Source organism: Lissotriton helveticus, chromosome 10, assembly GCF_964261635.1.
Source record: "Lissotriton helveticus chromosome 10, aLisHel1.1, whole genome shotgun sequence".
Classification (NCBI taxonomy): Eukaryota; Metazoa; Chordata; class Amphibia; order Caudata; family Salamandridae; genus Lissotriton; species Lissotriton helveticus.
In genome coordinates, this window is record NC_136071.1 from 309,092,550 (window position 1) to 309,111,325 (window position 18,776).

General features: G+C 50.1%; 1 protein-coding gene across 1 annotated transcript; it reads right to left on the reverse strand.

The window, feature by feature from the left end:
- Positions 1-11,272: 11,272 nt before the first annotated feature.
- On the reverse strand, positions 11,273-16,348 carry LOC144785181 (uncharacterized). Its single transcript, XM_078664237.1, has 2 exons — positions 15,789-16,348; positions 11,273-12,226 (listed from the first exon to the last, which is right to left on the reverse strand). Exons 1-2 carry the CDS (start codon positions 16,057-16,059, stop codon positions 11,577-11,579), a joined length of 921 nt encoding a protein of 306 aa, XP_078520363.1. The 5' UTR covers positions 16,060-16,348; the 3' UTR covers positions 11,273-11,576.
- Positions 16,349-18,776: the final 2,428 nt, after the last annotated feature.

Consider the following 18,776-nt stretch of genomic DNA (forward strand, 5'->3'; position numbering starts at 1 on the left):
TTCGTCAGACAATATGGCTCTCTCTTATTTTAGCAAAAAGTTCTTTTCCTCTCGTTCCTTTACAGTCTCTTTTTAATCCTTTTGTCTTTAGAATCCACACAACTGGAAGCTGACAACCTTCTTCGCAAAAGTCCTTTAACAGTTCAATAAAGACAACCCTAGCCCTTCTCCATCAACTCAAGGGACGTTCCCTAAAATTCTCTGCTTCCTGGGCGCTAGGTAATCTTCTTTTTCTGTTCACTTTATTTACAAAGTCCTTTAACAGTCTACTATCAAGCCTGTTCCTGCAGCTTCGATAGCAAAGTTCAGTATTTCCAAACGAAGATTGTGCTCTTCATGTGCTGTTATCGTTGTACCAAAGTCGGGGAATTGCAATTCTGAAAGAAACATGTGTTTTAACTTGCTGAGGCGGGGAGGTCTGGGGAGCATGAATGTTAGTGACCCTTCTTGTTCGACTCCGGGTACCAACAGTCGTATTTCCACGGTGACAATGGGCTCAGAACTGGACACCACCACCGCTCGGATCCTCCCTGTCTCCGGTTTCACAGACATTTGTCGCCAGATATGTCCACTCAGGTGTGGAGTATCTTCTGTTAGGCACACGCACTCTTCTTGACCTTCTTCGGTCGGGTGCTTCAGCGCCCTGAGCACCTTCTTCCGGGTCTGAGTCTTCTGATATCGGAGGAAGGGTTACCTCTGGAGTTGACCTCAGGCTAGAGCTCCTTCTTTGCGGCCAATTAGCTTCTCCACGTGCCCTTCTACTCCTTCTCCTTCTTGTCTGTTCTCGCTCTCTGTCAGACCTGTCAGTGTCTGACTCGTACTCCCAGCTACTTTCTCCTTCTGTAGCGTCTTCCGTTTCGCTGTTGTACTGACCGTCCTCAGCTTGGTCAGACTCGTTCCCTGCTTCCGCTGGCACCTCTACAGCTTGGCTAGCCCCCTCTATGGCTTCTCGGTCCTCTTCTGGACGTCTATCCGAGAGAGGAGCTGTTTCTTCCCGAGGTGCTGGAACCCTTCGCGTATGTGACGCGTGGATCCAATTGGGCAGGCCTCCCACCTTCACAGCTGTGTTCGTGATCAGGATGATCTGGAAGGGCCCACGCCAACGAATATCCAAGCAGCTTCTTCTCACATGTTTTTTCACCAGGACCCAGTCCCCAGGGTACAGGTCATGGCACGGGCCCTGGCACGATGGAACCTCGGCAGCCTGCACCTGAAGGGACACAGAACGAATGGCGTCAGACAGCCCCTTACAATAGTCCAGGATCATATCATCTGTGATATTTAACAGTGCAGTAGTTGGGACAGATGGCAGCCTCATTGCTCTCCCCATTAACACCTCATGTGGTGATAACCCCGTTCTTCTGTCTGGGGTACTACGAAGGCTCATGAGAACCAATGGCAGGGCGTCAGGCCAACTCAGGGTCGTTGAGGAACAAACTTTGGCTATTCTGGCCTTGATCGTGCCATTGATCTGCTCCACAATTCCTGAGGCTTCTGGTCGGTAACTGCAATGCAACTTCTGATCGATATTCAGAGCTGCACAAATCATTTTCACAAGCTCGCTGTTAAAATGTGTTCCCCTATCTGATTCCAAAAAGGCCGGCACCCCGAAGCGCGGAATGAGTTCCCTAAGCAGTAACTTGGCCACTGTGAGGGTGTCGCACCTACGTGTAGGGTATGCCTCAACCCATCTGGAGAACACACAAACAACCACCAGGACATAGCGGAGGCGGTTGCACCTTGGCATTTCAATGAAATCTATCTGCATTCTATTGAATGGACCTCCAGACCTTCCTATGTGGCTCAGTGCAACTAGTGTTCTTTTTCCTACGTTCAGCTGCTGGCAGGTCACACAACGCTGGCACACTGCTTCTGCTGCTATTCTAAACTTAGGATTGTACCAAGTCTGTCTAAACACTCTCAGCATAGCATCTCTCCCTAAGTGTACGGGACCATGTATGAGTCTAGCCATTGGACTCACCATCTCATTGGGCAACACTGCTCTGCCGTCTGCTGAGACCCAAAAATGGGACTCACCCATTACACATCCTGCCTTTTCCCATGTTTCTTTTTCAATATCAGGAGCATTTTCTTGCATGTTTGACAGTTCATCCCAAGTATCAACAGTTTCCAGTATCATGGCTAATTCAGTCCTTACATTTATTCCACCCACTTCCACCCCTGTGAAAGAGTACCCTTGTTCCGCGCAATACCGCGCAACTTCATCAGCATATCTATTGCCTTTCGAAACGAAGTCCTCATTTCTGGTATGTGCGGTGCACTTTACAACTGCGATACCTGCTGGGCATTGCAACGCCTCTAACAACAGGCGCACAAACTCTCCATTGCGAATGGGAGAGCCTGAAGAGGTCATGAAGCCTCTTTGAGACCATAACTGCCCATAATCATGAACTACCCCATAACCATATTGGCTGTCGGTGTATATGGTGACTCGAATTTGATTGCTTGCCAAGCAAGCACGTGTCAAGGCAACAATCTCGGCTACCTGAGCGGAGTGTACTCCTTCCAGGCACCCAGCTTCCACAACTCCAGCAATTGTACAAACAGCATAAGCTGCTCTCAACTGCCCAACTTCGTCTCTTACACATGAGCCATCGACAAAGAAAATTTCGTCTGGGTCGGTCAGTGGCTCATCTACGATGTCGGGTCTGGGTTTGGTGCATAGTTCAGTCACATCGAGGCAGTCATGGTCTGTACATTCATCATCATCCTCGATATCATTTGGGAGTGGCATCAAGGTAGCAGGGTTCAAAACAGAGCATCTCTTGAGGGTCACATTCTCTGCAGCAAGAATAACTTGCTCATATCGCGTGAGCCTGCTGTTGGTCAGATGCTGTGTTTTGGTCCTGGTCATCAACAGTTCAACAGAATGGGGCACGCACACCTCTAACGGGTGCCCCATGACGATATTTTCACATCTCTCAATGCTGACACCCGTTGCAGCAACGGATTTGAGACATCCGGGCAACGCTGCGGCTACTGGGTCTAAAGTAGCCGAGAAATAAGCAACTGGTCTACGGGCATTCCCATGGATTTGGACTAACACAGACAACGCGCAACCTTCTCTCTCACAACAGTAAAGAAAAAATGGTTTATTGTAATCAGGCATTCCCAATGCCGGAGCACGACACAGGTCCTCTCGCAGCTGTAGGAATGCCATCAAACAGTCTTTGTCCCATGGTACCGGATCGCTCACCTCCTTGTGCGTCAGTTTTTGCAAGGGCTTTGCTTTCAGTGAAAAGTTCACGATCCACTGTCGGCAATAACCCACCATCCCTAGGAACATCCTGACCTCTCTCTGTGTCTTAGGCGCATTCATTTTCATGATCGCCTCTATCCTGTCTGGTGACACCTTTCGTTTGCCTTTCTCTATTCTGTGTCCCAAGTACTGCACCTCTGTCAGGCAGTACTGCAATTTTCCCGGGGACACCTTGTGCCCATTGGCAGCTAGGTGATTTAACAAAGCAATGGAGTCCTCCCTGCAAGCTTCTTCTGTTTCTGACGCCACGAGGAGGTCGTCTATGTATTGGACCAGAACTGACTTCTGGGGCAGCACTAGACTTTCAAGATTTTTCTTCAAAAGCTGGTTAAAGATCGATGGGCTCTCTGTATACCCCTGAGGGATACGACACCATGTTAGGACGCGATTTTCCAGCTTAAATGCGAAAAGAAAATGGCTTTCTTCGTCCAGAGGGATCGAAAAGAAAGCCTGACAAAGATCGATCACAGTGAACCACTCAGCTTGGAATGGAATCTGAAACAGTATCACTGATGGATTCGGTACCACTGGACAACACGAAACGACTATGTTATTAATCTTTCGAAGGTCCTGTACTATCCGAAATTTCCCATTTGGTTTCTGCAGACCCATAATCGGGGAGTTGCATGGACTACCCACGATTTCTTTCAGTATTCCCTGTTTAATCATGGACTCGATCACGGGTTTTATGCCTGCAATCGTTTCTGGAGTCAATTTATATTGGGGTGTTCTTGGGAACTCAGCATGCGGTTTCACTACAATTTTCACTGGGTCCACCCCTTTGACCAATCCTATCTCTTCCCCAGTGAAATCCCATACTTCTGGTGCCACTGTCTCTCTCAAGTCCCAGGGGAGCTCATCTACTGTTAAAGTAGGATACAGCTCCACGCATATTCTTGAGTTTGCAACTTTGAAGTCTGCATCATCATCATTGGTCAATACCTCCACTCCCTGAGGTGTACAATATATAGTACAATTCAATTTACACAACAGGTCTCTTCCTAGCAGACACACAGGACTTGAATCGCAAACCACAAACTGGTGCTCATCGCTGTACTTCCCTATTTTCACCTGTACCGGTTCTGTCAATTGGCTGGTTATTCTCCTGTTTGCGACCCCCACCACCTGTATGGTCTCTCCAGACATGGGCAGGTCTGGAACTGCAGCTGATCTGATCGTGGATCTAGTGGCTCCTGTGTCCACCAGAAACGTCGTAGGGCACCCTGCTACTTCTGCTTCCACATAGGGTCCCCTCTGGTCCACCTCCAAGGCTGCCCCGAGGGTGCAGTCTTCTCTTTCCACTCTCTGTCCGGTTAATGGGTCCACATAATAGCACTCTTCCCCTTCTACAAACAGGGGCATTTGTCTATAGGTCTTACCCATAGTCCCTACTCGAGGAGGTTGCGGGAACTGGGCTCGGGGAGGAGCCCCCCCCCCTTTGAGCACCTTTCCTTGGTATGGCGTCACCCCTCTTGTAGGCGCGCTCTGGACCTCTTCCTCCTCTATCTCTTGCTCTCCTATCTCTACATTGTAGGGGCACTCGCGTTTCCAATGCCCCACCTCGTTACACTGGTGGCACCTAGTCGTTTTCTTCAAGGCAGCTATGTCTGTTCTGGGTCTAAAGGTGGAACTCTCCTCATTACCCTTGTTCTGACTGTACTGCTTCTTTCCTCCTGTACCTGTCCCTTGCTGCTGTTGCTGCTGTCCCCCCTTTCCTGCTGCCTGCATCTGTACCACCATCAACTTTTCTTTTAGTTTCTTAGCCTTGGAGTCTATCTCATCACAGCAGTACCTGGCATATCTCAGTATTTCGTCTAGGGGTTTACTTTGCCAACAAATCGAGTGTTGCTGAATCATTAAACTAATATCCGGTCTCAGTCCCAGGACGAACTTGGACACGAATTGCCCTATGTCTTTTGGATCCATTACATCCAAGCCGCTATACTGTTTAAACGCCTTCAGCAATCTCTCGTAATATTCGTGGACTGTCTCTTTGGGTTCCTGTCTTGTTCGGTCTATTCTGACCCAATCTATGTCTTGCATTGGCACTTTCTCTTTCAGCCAAGTCATCACTCTCTCGAATTTTGCCATCACAATCTCGGACGGCCCATTAGTCTTAGCATCTCTCTCTGGCTCCGTTGTGGGCCACTCAGCGCTAACCTTGCATGCTGTCCACAGATCTCCTGGTACTACAATGTCAAACAGCGTGTTCAGATCTATCCATAGGACCTTTGAGATTTTTACAAATCTCTCCACTTGCTTGTACCACTCCACTGGGTTTTCCCGTAATTTGGGGAAGGAGGTGGTAAAAGCAGCTAAATCTCCCCTACTCCAAGGGACATGTACATAGTTCCCATTTGCGACTTCACGCAAAGGGTAAGCTTCTATTCCCTGCTGTCCTCCTGGTGTCATACCAAGCGTGCTTCTCCTGCCGGTCCCTTTCTTGGACCACCTCTCTTCCCACTTATCTAGTGCCCTCCATGTCCTTATTCCAGCGATCAGTTCCCTTATGTGCGTTTTCAGCCCAATCGTTCTCCTCTCATCTAGGTCTCGATCTGTATAATGTAGCCTGTGGTTACCCTGTAATGCTTTGGTTCTTGACAAGTCCACCATATATTTGCCTGCTAGTTCGACTAACTTCTCATGGACTGCTCTCGCTTTTCGAGTAATGTCCTTTGCCATATACAGTATTTCATCCTGTTCATACATTTCCATTCTTTCTAAAGGCAGGGTACCATCTACCATGTCATCCAGGTCTGACCTTAAACTGGCGACATCGAGTCTCTTGGCTTTTATCTCAGCTCGCAATATGTCTTTCGAAGGGGGCTCACTGGTCTCCCTACCATCCCAACTTCGAGCTCTACGTTTGGGCTCGGGAGAGTTAATGGGTGCCCTCCCTTGCTCCCATCTCTCCAGGTCCCATGCTCGGCCATCCGATCTTGGAAGGTGATGGAACACGGGCCTGTTACCCCTACTCTTGCTCTGCCCACTCTCTTCTTCTTCTCTCCTCTCACCGCACACCTCTCTGTTATTTTCCCTCTGGTCTCTACTCTCTCTTTGCCTAGTATCGCTCAGTATCTGATACGATCCTTCCTGGTTCCCCATATTCCCTGGGCTGCGCTCATTTCCGTCATCACAGGGACTATGGTGCGACCTCTCACAACTCCCATTCAGTTCTCTGGTGCCGGGCACACAGTGTGGACACTTAAAGCTGTTTCTGTACTCTTGCGCTCTCCTCTCCCCTTCACTGAGTATTGGGCACGCCACCCCTCCACTCCCGGGGCCCCCGTTTTCCAAATCTATTCTATTCCCACTCCGGGCCCAATGGGTGACTCCCCTACTATCTCTCTCTCTACAGTCCCACTCCGGGCTGCTCTCCCCAGCCCCGCAGTGAGTCCGAGCTCGGCTGTCCTGACTTTCCCTTTCAGCTTCCGCAGCTATGATGCTCTTTTGAGCCTTCACTGCCTCATCCCACTGCTTCATGTACTCATTTAGCTCTTGAAAGGATTTTCGTCCAGATCCCCTCAGATCCACTGGCCATCTAGGGCCCCCAGGATCTCCTCCTGGGTCCCCTGCTGTGTGCATCGGGGTGCTCCACTCTCTCGGTATCGGCATCTGACTTGGGGAATTGATCGTATCGTTCCTTCTTGCCTTCTCTGCTCTTTCTCTGTCCTTCCGTACCCGTTCTTCCCCTCTTGCTCTCTCTTGGTCATATATCGATATTATAGGACCTATGGTAACAGGTACCTGTAGTGCATCTGGTAATGCGTAGGATGTGGCGCTTTCCGTTTCCGGCGCTCTTTGTACCACAAACCTCCCGACTACCTGTTGCACCTGACTAGGCTGGGACAGCTCTTTCTTTGCCTCAGGATCCCACTCTGAACTGGGAAGCGGTCTATGCTCTCCTGCATTGCCCCCCTTTTCTCCTTCTGTATGCTCGACCTCTCCCCCTGCTCTATTATACGGGGGTGGCCTGTCTGTCAATAATCTGTTTATCAGGCTGTCCTCTGTTTCGCTCTCATCATCTTCTTCTAGGGGGCTTTTATTTACGGGCACCTCTAACACTGGATACAGTTTATTTACTTCCATGTTATGCACTCTCCATCTTTTAGCATCCGCATCCCACCTGGCATCCTGTACTGCCCTTACCGATCGTTTCACCCTTTCTTGTCGTCTGTTCATATTCTTTTCATGCGCTGCCCTAATCCATGCATCAAGAGCTTCAAACTGGGTCGGTCTAGGCAAGGGTCTCATTGAGGTCATGACTGATTTTAATCGATGTAACACCTCTAATCTGAACGTCCCGTACTTCGGGAACGTCAGTTCCTCATTTCCTTCAGTAATCTTACTCCACTCTGATATCCAAAGGATCGTATGCAGCCCAACATTCACTGCCATGTAACGAGCTGGCGTACCCTCCGGCGGGGCTTCTTCCCCTTCATACGATCCCCGCTTCTCTTTTTTAAACACCGCTCTCAGCCATTTAAAACACTTCATAATTATGCGCACAATATCCAGCCTCGCTACTCTGTTTACTTCCTGATGACAATCCACCAATCCTGTCGCGGCTTTGCTAGCTTGGCCTATCGCAGCGCGGTCTTTCTCCGGTCGGCCAATCACGTCGCGACACTTTCTGACGTCACTTTTCTCCGCTTCGCAGCAGCACCCCTCCTTTCTCAACTCGTCTCCCGGTTATGCATGTGTCCCATTCATACACCGAAAAATGACTACTTCCGACCAAGCGGTCACTTCTCTCGACTGTACGTCCACAGTCTATATGTAATTGTCAACACAACTGACGAAATGTCTATCGTCACTCTGATAGGTTGCTTACACACACAGTAACTTCCGACCAGCGTCCGTTACTCACGCACTCACTCTTACGGTCCCCCTATCTCGGTCTTTCGGGTGATCAATGGTACCTCATGACCCCCTTCACACTAGTTAACAATTACTCTGGGTGTCCGATACACCCGAACCACTTAAGCTCTCCTTGAACTTAAGATTTCCACCGGTTGCGCGCGCTCACAACCTGTTCCACAGTCACTCTACAGACATTCAACTCCGCCAGACATTACAACATAGATACAATACAAAACACCGCAATCTAACACGCATAACCCTTTATACTCACTCTCGACCGATACTGCTGCCTTTTCTGTCTCACGTCATCCGGATCTTCTTCAGCGGGCTGTTCTTCCGATCATCGATCTCTAGGGGCCTTGGGGTAAGCTAACCTGGCCTAGGTCACCGTCCTCAAGAAGGCAACCATCCTCTATAGCTACCAACTGGAAGGGCGAGATTTTGATCGATACCTCATCACTATTGATCCAAACCTCGATCTGGTCGACTGAACCTTTGTTGCCTGTCTTGGAGGAAGAAAGTGCCCCTGTTACCAAACCAGTTCACCCAATAAAGGACTCTGCTCCCAAAGATCACAAACAACTTCTAGCTTTCAAAAGTTTATTGTAAGGATATGATAAGCTGCAAATACAGGCATCTCAGAATGAGATTCACGAGATACACAGGTCCAATTACATACATGTGCTCTCGGAAAGCCCTCAGACGAGCAACGGAAATCACTAACACAAGTTCTAAGAATAATAAAGCTATCAGCATTGACGCATATCTCTCCTTCATTTAAGTTGGAGGAAAACGCACAGGTTAGGCTGTCCCTACCCTGCTCTAGATGGTATCCCTACTTAACCAAGTCCCAACCTAACAAAGGTGTCAGCAGTGAATAACCCCCAAGGGAAGTCACTCACTCTAAGTCTCTTGGTGAAAACCTATAGTTCTCCAGTCATGACCCCTCTCTGCCTACCCATCCGCTCTCTAAAGGGTCCTCAGGTATCTGCTCTAACCCCACCCAGGGGTGCTGTCCCTAATACAAAACAGTCAACAACATTTGAGACGCCCCTTGCGAGACGCCCCTCACGTGGTGTAGCTTCTGGCTTTTTCCATGATGCTTTGTATTGGGCCTCATACGTTAGAGTTGACCTTGCTTCTCAGACTCTTCTCCGGCCCGCTGATACCCCTTAAACATTCCGGAACCCTCCTCCATGTCTGGGCCGTCTACTGAACAGACCTCTATTCATTCATTTATAATTGGATCCCCCCTTTCCTTGCAGACAGACATCTGCAGCCAAGAACCCAACTCTCATAGACTTCCAAAAAGGCTTGCAACATTTCTTGGCCCAGACATGTACGTGTAAATCAATGTTAAAACATTTCAGGCCTACAATATTTCTCATCATGATTATAGCATTCAACTTCTTCATTAATTAAAGCATGTTAATACTCTTATTCTATTATTCAGTAAACATCTCTAAAAATCATGGCCCATTTAATGCAATGACCAAACATTAATACAATCTATGTCGTGAAAAGAAACACCTTCCCTTTTAGCTCTGGCCCTGAGGCCTACCACATTCTGCGTTTAACCACATACCATCTTACATTTTAACAGCTACACGACATGAATTCAGAAATAATCACATCTACTAAAATCATATAGTGTCACACATTTCTGTATTAGTTCCACTTCTACTTAAATCTCTACATTAGCTATACATTCAGAATATAATTACAGATACTATTAGCACTCATGGCATTTCTCCTCATGATTTGTGCTTACTACAGGTAAGTGTGATGTACTCATACATTTAGGTCAGTTTGCGCTCTCTCACTACCGAAGTCCCGCCAAGGACCAGGGCGAGTATGAGGCACAGCTCCATGCTGGTGACTGCAGCGAGATACGCAGCTGGACTTGATAAAGCTGATATGCTCCTCTAGTGTGCAGAAAGCCCCTTATATAGCCAGCTGTTTCAGCTCCCCTTGGAATGTTCCCTGGAAGGCTCTCACGTCAAAGACCACGTGCCATTCAGAAAACTGCGAGTTAACGTGTTTTAAATACTTCGAATTAAGACATGGGCAAGAGAGAGCATGTCAAGCACGGTGCCCTGCGGGGAACGCACAGGTTTGTTTTTCTTGATATAAAATTTGATTTTTTTTTTTGCGAAGTAGGTTGGATGTTTTGGAAAAAAGAAGCAGTTACGTAGTGTTGGAACAGTTTCACCCAGTGTACTTGTAGCCAGCTGTTTGTTGAAGAAAAATACGTTTTGCGAGGCCTGCAGTCTATTTTCTTGTTCACCCGGGGTGAAGAAACAGATCTGTTGTGCAGGACACTTTCCTCCACAGAGTGGACGGTGGTGCTTCTCGCGTCTTTTCCTGCTGAGTGTAGCTAACTTTAAGGTTTGTTACAGTTGAACACCCATGTCATTATACTGTGATAGGTGTCTAGTGTATTTAGTCATTAATATGTGCGTACTTGAAGAAAGTGGTCACCGGCATTCATTTTCTATCTTCAGTCTGTGACCTAGAGGAATAGATAGGAAGGCAAAAAGGGAAAAAGGAGAAATAGAAAGATAAGAAAACAGAAAGAAAAGGAGAAAGCTGACAGGAGAAATACATTCGCGCAAGAAAACATTGTCCACACCTTCTTTTAGGAGCAAGAAAGGCCACTTTTATTTTAGGACAGGTGCATCATCAATATCATAAACATATTCATTATTTATTTATTATTTACATAATTCAACTCTACAGTGAGCCTACGAAACCTAAATCCCAAAACCCCGAACAAACTCCTGCCTACTAACCCTAGCCTACCCAACGCTACCCTTCAGGATGGCCAACCCGCTCCAGGCTGCCCACCCCCACTAACAAAAACCCGCCTACAAAAGAACAAAGGCACCCATCCTAACAGTGGCAAACCTACCTAAACTAAACAGTGCCTAGAGCACCGCAAAATAACAAGCCCAGAAATAAATAAAGAAAAAGAAAAAAGAGGGAGGGTGGGTGGGGCAAAACAACCTCCCTTCACGCCTCCCGCCACGCAGTTACTAATCCCCGCCTGACTTCCCCTTTTCCCTCTCTGCTAATCAGCCCCCCACCTGTTGAATGTTCCTCGCGCGAACCTGCCCAGGGAGAGACCGGCTCGCGCCTGGCTCTCCCTGGGTCCCCCCTCGCGCAAGAAAACATTGTCCACACCTTCTTTTAGGAGCAAGAAAGGCCACTTTTATTTTAGGACAGGTGCATCATCAATATCATAAACATATTCATTATTTATTTATTATTTACATAATTCAACTCTACAGTGAGCCTACGAAACCTAAATCCCAAAACCCCGAACAAACTCCTGCCTACTAACCCTAGCCTACCCAACGCTACCCTTCAGGATGGCCAACCCGCTCCAGGCTGCCCACCCCCACTAACAAAAACCCGCCACCCAGGAAAACCTTTAGCGTTTTCCTGCCCCACCTAAAGGAAAGGAAGGAGCACACCACAACTGTACTTGAAGAACCTTGCTAATCAAGTCCCTGAGTTCAAGGAGGTAAAAAGAGAGGCCCAAAGCTGAGAGATGCACACCGTCCTCACAAAATAAATGATGTTCAGATACTTGTAAATGATAATGGTTCAAACTGTATATCCCCCAATGTTGACAAAAAAGGCGCATTGTCCTGTTCACTTTCCGTCTAGCCTTTTCCAGGGCAGAATGGGTCCGTGCCCCACGCCAGTGCAAACGGGGCACAAACTCAGTCCATATGAGCATGGTGCTCTCCCATGTGGTTCGGATGATTTCCAGGTCCTGCTTCATTAATTTTAACAAGGTCAGCCCAGAGAGAGAAACCAAGTCATTCTCTCCCAAATGTAGCACCAGGAGATCCGGAGGGCCCCCCAAACACTGCGAAACCAAAGCAGCCAAGGCGGGAAAAAGCCCACCCCAGCGCATTCCCCCTGTTCCATGCCATGAGACTTCATGTGTCATACTGTTCAGACCAAGCGATCTCCCACAAAGCTGGCTGGCAGCGGCTAAAGCTGCTCTTTTAATGAAAGAGTGCCCCAGTATCCACACCCTCCTTTTGCATCCGGCGACTGATAGCCAGGGACCTAGGAGAGAAAGAAATGTTAGACCAGCCAAAAATGCACTATTTCCTCACATACTTTTCACAACACTTGGAACGCCAACGACCAATGCGTCTGATCTGGGACCAGTCCCACCCCAGGCGGGCGGCCTCCGTCGCCGCACCAATTCTGAAGGAATGGGTACCAAACTGAACAGGGTCCTTCCCCAAACGCAGCAAGACCTTGCGTAATACAGCCAACAATTGAGATGCAACTATGGGACTACCATCCGCATGACAAAATATGGACCCCTGGAGAAAATGCGGAGAGGACACAAACACTTCCCATTCCCCAACCGGGCAACATGCAGAGACCCCACTCCTACCAAGGAACACCCACTTACCCCTCCCCATCTGGTCGGTTTTGGATGCCCGCAGCCAAAGTCGCACTCTGTCACTTTCCAACACCACCTCACCGCTGGTCATACCTACCCTGCCCCGCAACCCCAGCAACTCTGATGCCCGAAATGCCCCAAAGAAAAACCACACAAAACACAAACGAAATTTGGCACACTCAAAAGCATCATGACAACACACCTCCAGTTCCAGCAACATCAACTGGAGCAATTCAAACGTCACAGGCTGCCGGAGCTGCTGACCCCCAGCCCGGAGCCTGGCCAAACCTTTCAACAATTTACGAACCAACACCCCCCCAACCGGATCCCTCCCCCACCAAAGCTGTCCATAAAAAGAAACCCCAGCCAATTTACCCGAAATGGTAGTGGGCGACAGGCCTTTGTCCGCCAGATGTAAAACAAACTGCAAGATGCATTGTTCATCAGACCAACCAGCCCTGAACGGCCCCATCGAAACCTTACAAAACTGCAGAAACTCAGACCAGGCTTTCACATAACCCCGCCTGGTGGATTCAGCCACAGAATTTTCCACCAAGTGGTGAACCCTCAATCCCCCAGGTCCCATACGTACTGTGGGATCGCTGTTGGTGCCAGGTCCGCCCCAGGAGCTAACTTGCGGAACTCGGACCACTGAAAGCGAGACAAAGAGTCAGCGATGCAATTAGAAGTACCAGGAACATGCCGCGCTTTAAAGACAATATTCAGTTGCAGACACCGCAGCATGAATGCGCGCAGGAGCCGCAAAACCCGCAAATCGCGAGCCTTTTGGTGATTGACAAGGTGTACTACAGCCAAATTGTCCACGTGAAACAAGACGGAACGATTCTGAAACTCATCCCCCCATAGGTGCAAAGCAACCAGCAGCGGGAAGAGCTCCAGAAACGCAATGCTGCGACCCTGATCCTTCCAGTGCGCCGGCCAGCCGGCCGCGCACCATCGACCTTCCCAAAATATTCCGAATCCGTGAGCCCCTGACGCATCAGTGAACAACTGTACTTGCCACACCATGTCCTCATCCGCAAAAAACAAGGACACGCCATTAAAGTCTTGCAGAAAACGAAGCCAGACAGTCAAATCGGCACGCACAGCGGTGGTAATGCGCACCCTATGATGGGGAAGGCTTGCTCCGGACATGGACAGACCCAGACGTCTGCAGAACGTCCTGCCCGCCCGAACAACCCGGCAAGCAAAATTGAGATAACCCAACAACTTCTGAACAGTTTTCAAAACCACTTTCCGCTCCCCCAACACCAGATGTATGAAAGCAGACATTTCCTTCACTTTAGCCACAGGCAGTCTCGCCATCATAGACAGAGTATCAATTTCGATCCCCAAAAAAGTCAGGGACGTACAGGGACCCTCTGTCTTGTCCGGCGCCAAGGGGACACCCAATTCCTCCGCTAGAGCCTGAAAGATGTTCAAAGCCGACTGACACTGCCCAGAGCAACCCTCCCCAATGAAAAGAAAATCATCAAGGTAATGACAGACCAACGCGTGGCCACTAACAAAAGTGAATCGCCACTGTAGGAAGGTACTGAAAGTTTCAAACAGGGAGCATGACACTGAACAGCCCATGGGCAACACCCGATCCACGTAGAAACTACCATCAAAATGCATTCCTAACAGACTGAAATCCCAAGGATGAATGGGCAATAGCCGGAAAGCCGACTGAATGTCGCTCTTCGCCAGCAAAGCCCCAACACCAGCCGTGCGCACGAGCCGCAAGGCATCGTCCACCGAAGCATAATTGACAGTTGAGTCAGCTGGATCAATAAAGTCATTGATTGATGAACCCTCGGGCCAGGACAGGTGATGGATAAGACGAAACTCCCCTTCCGCCTTCTTGGGCACCACACCCAGGGGTGATACAATCAAGTCAGGCAGGGGACAATCCACAAAAGGACCAGCAATCCTACCAGCCGCAAGCTCTGCATCCAGTTTCTTCCGCACCACATGTGGACTCTCCTTCGCAGACTTCAAATTGTCCGACCACCTGCCCACCCTGGGTCCCTGATACCCAATCCGAAACCCAATTTTGAAACCCCAAGACAAAATCTTAGCGGCCTCAAAATCCGGATAATCCACCAGCCAGAGATCGAGAACCTCCTGCCTAATAGGAGTAGGGGCCCTTGTAAACAGACTGATGTTGCTGCCCCCTGCCCCCAGAACCCCGTCCCTGATCACCCCATCTCTGGCCGGGAAAACACTGGGTGAGGGCATGCTTCCCTCCACACTGCGAACACTCATGTTTATACCTGCAAGCGGGTCTGTTACAGGAACCCCTGTTAAAATGCCAGCAAGTGCCGGAAGCGGCTGATTGACCTCTGCCCCAAACCCCCGCCCCAGATTGAGCGGGGCGAGCTGAAAAGGGCCGATAAAACACAGGCTGCCCGCTAGCTGTGTGGGTCGTAGCAGGAGGGTTTGCCGATGCCATCCATTGCAACCATAACTCAGAGTCAACCGCACCCCACGAACGCTCAGGGAAAGCGGCCATGCGCGCCCTAAATTCGTCATCGTAGGACAACCAAGCAAAGCCGCCAAAATAACTGTGAGCCTTGCGGATGACATCTGCATATTTAAACATGTCTATTGCTTTCTCAGGATGACGTTGACAATAAACGCTGGCATAAATGAGAAAGGCCGAAGTCCAGTTCTCTATAGACCTCGGAACACGAGGCCTCCGAGCCAATTCTAATTCCTCCTCTTTCGACCCTTCTTTTGCCTGGACATCCCTGTGGAGAAGTCGAAAAACATCCACAAAAGCCCCAGACCAGATCAGAGTCTTCGTTTTTTCGGACAAATGGGACCCCAAGGGCATCCCCACCCCAGAATAAGGCAACTTTTTCGGTAGGATACTATCCTCCGCTACCCGAGTGGCAGCCACCCCGCCATCCCCCGATATAGAAACTTCTTTTGCCACTTGTACAGTAGAAACATTCGAAATTACGGGCCGCTCAAGCCTCGGTGCCAGAGCGACTCGCTCAACCACAACCCCATCACCCGTACCACAAGATCTCGTACTCTTAACAGGGAGACTCTCCCTAGGTTGCACATTTGAAATTACGGGCCGCTCAAGCCTCGGTGCCAGAGCGACTCGCTCAACCACAACCCCATCACCCGTACCAACAGATCTTGTACTCTTAACCGGGAGACTCTCCCTAGGTTGCCACACTGACCACCACCCATTCTTACCTCTCGGTAACTGCTCCGACTGCTGGGCGACGGCCCCACGATCCCGCTGAGAAGGTCCAGACCACACTGCCCCTCGTACACCCGCAAGGTCCGCTCGAGACTCCTGCAAAACACGAGAAACAGCGGGTTGCCCTAACCCACCCCCCTGGGCCCGTGCTGCCAAAAACCCAACATCTGTCTCTCTCAATTCCCCTTCTTCCAAATCATCATCACGAAAACTCCCACAGAAAGCTTCATCAGAAAATGCAACCTGTTCACTCCCACTGGGCATAGCCCCATCACCAATACCCCCATCATAAAATTGCCAGTCGATGTTTTGAAAGCTATGTGCACTGAAAGCTGTAGAAGAGCCGTCCGCTCCAGACAGCCCCCCTGTAAGCCCACCACTGGAAACAGCCGTGTGGACAGTTCCCGGGCCCGTAGAAACAGCCAACAGCCGCCCAGCCGAAGGCGCAGAGTGAAAACTGCGGCCGCTCGAGCCAGACGAGGAAACAGCCCCTAAAACATCACCCCCAACATGAGAACCGCACTCACCCCCCGACGCCAGCCCAAATCCACCCACCGACCCAGCCTCAGGACCACCCAGAAGCCCACCCGGGCAGCCCCTGGGGACCGGGAACAGAGACTGACCAGTGGCCGGGGGCGCCCCTTTGCGCAGCATGCCCTTACCCCCCAAGGTCATGGACTTAGGGGTGGGGGGGGCCGGGGGCAAGGAGCACCAGTTACAACAGCCTCGGGGGCCGTGGGATGCGGCGTGGCATGTGTAGCACCCACCTGGACCACAGCAGGAGCCGGGGGCGGGGCCTCAGGGGGGGGGCGCAAAGGCATCGCAACCCGGGAGTGCCCAGCATCAATGAGAACCGAGTGAGGGGGGCCAACAACGTGGGGGGGGGCAGAGACAGGCCCCGACACGGCCGGTGAGAGCAGGTAACACTGCCCATTGATCCATAAACATGGAGGGCCCCCCGCCGGCAAAGGCGGCACAGAGGACAGGGGGGCAAGAGACACCACAGCAGTGGGGGGGGCGTGCGCGCGCCCATGCGGCTCTGCGCTGCGCCCTCGCTTGGGCCTGGGCCCCGCCTGCTGCTTCCCCGACGACCCAGCAGCGAGACCGCCTGGACGCGGTGTCAAGCGGCCCGCAGAACGCCCCCGCCTCCCCCCGGGCGCCCCTCGTGAACAAGCAGGTAAAAAAGGGGCTTCACATACCTGCTGGAGGGCGCCCGGGTCACACGGCGGGGGTCCTGCCTCCTCGGCATGCAGAACAAGCCCAGGCCCATCGACCGGCATGGCCGCCTCGCCGTCGTCGTCGTCCTCAGGGCCCGGCGACAGACACGCCTCCACCGCCCTGGCGACGCCCTCCGCAGCTTTGCGAGGGGGGCGGGACAAGCCGACCCACGCCTCCTCCGGGACGCCGGGCATCAACAAATCCTCCCGCCCTGCTGCACAGAGGAGTTGAACCGCCCGCCTGACCTCCGCCGCTTCTTCCATGACCCAGGTACCGCGCAAAACAACCTCCCTTCACGCCTCCCGCCACGCAGTTACTAATCCCCGCCTGACTTCCCCTTTTCCCTCTCTGCTAATCAGCCCCCCACCTGTTGAATGTTCCTCGCGCGAACCTGCCCAGGGAGAGACCGGCTCGCGCCTGGCTCTCCCTGGGTCCCCCCTTGAGAATGAAATGAAGAATGAGATAAAAAGAAAGTAAGTGTGGGCTGGTGGGAGAAAAAGTCATGAAGTGAAATCAAGATTAGGCAGCCTTGGGATTTGGTAACCTCTGTATATTGTTGCACCATTGGAGGTTCCTAAGAAAAAACTTTGAACTTTCAGTGCTTTTTTGCAGGTGTCTACTAGGTGGTTCTCAAAATGTAGGGCGTCCTGCAAATGTTAGTGTGGTGTGTTATGTTTAAGAAAAACACACATTAATTAATTTCTTCCATCCTTTTTCCTTCCTCTCTTCCCTATTCGTTACCAGATATATTTCCTCTGCCCCCTTCTCCATCCCAACAGTTTCACCCAGTGTACTTGTAGCCAGCTGTTTGTTGAAGAAAAATACGTTTTGCGAGGCCTGCAGTCTATTTTCTTGTTCACCCGGGGTGAAGAAACAGATCTGTTGTGCAGGACACTTTCCTCCACAGAGTGGACAGTGGTGCTTCTCGCGTCTTTTCCTGCTGAGTGTAGCTAACTTTAAGGTTTGTTACAGTTGAACACCCATGTCATTATACTGTGATAGGTGTCTAGTGTATTTAGTCATTAATATGTGCGTACTTGAAGAAAGTGGTCACCGGCATTCATTTTCTATCTTCAGTCTGTGACCTAGAGGAATAGATAGGAAGGCAAAAAGGGAAAAAGGAGAAATAGAAAGATAAGAAAACAGAAAGAAAAGGAGAAAGCTGACAGGAGAAATACATTTGAGAATGAAATGAAGAATGAGATAAAAAGAAAGTAAGTGTGGGCTGGTGGGAGAAAAAGTCATGAAGTGAAATCAAGATTAGGCAGCCTTGGGATTTGGTAACCTCTGTATATTGTTGCACCATTGGAGGTTCCTAAGAAAAAACTTTGAACTTTCAGTGCTTTTTTGCAGGTGTCTACTAGGTGGTTCTCAAAATGTAGGGCGTCCTGCAAATGTTAGTGTGGTGTGTTATGTTTAAGAAAAACACACATTAATTAATTTCTTCCATCCTTTTTCCTTCCTCTCTTCCCTATTCGTTACCAGATATATTTCCTCTGCCCCCTTCTCCCTCCCATTGCTCCTTCCGCCCCTCCATCCTTCCTCTTTCACTCCATACATTCTTTTCTTTCACCCATCACTGCAGACCATGACTTGTTAACACCCCCTGAACAACGCTTAAGCACCAAAGTTGATGTCTTGGGATAGTTTTCTTCTTTTTTTAAGGACTGTAGCCAATAATTGACTCTCCACCCCCCCACCACGCCCCGTGTTTGTTATGATATTCTGCAAGTGGAAGTCCTTGCTCCCTCACCTTTTAATCT

Coding starts and splice junctions, on each gene's coding strand:
- LOC144785181 (XM_078664237.1), bottom strand. CDS start 16,059: ATGCCCAGTGGGAGTGAACAGGTTGCATTTTCTGATGAAGCTTTCTGT. Junction 12,227..15,788: donor GTCGGAGCAGTTACCGAGAG/GTAAGAATGGGT, acceptor TTTCTCTCCTAG/GTCCCTGGCTATCAGTCGCC.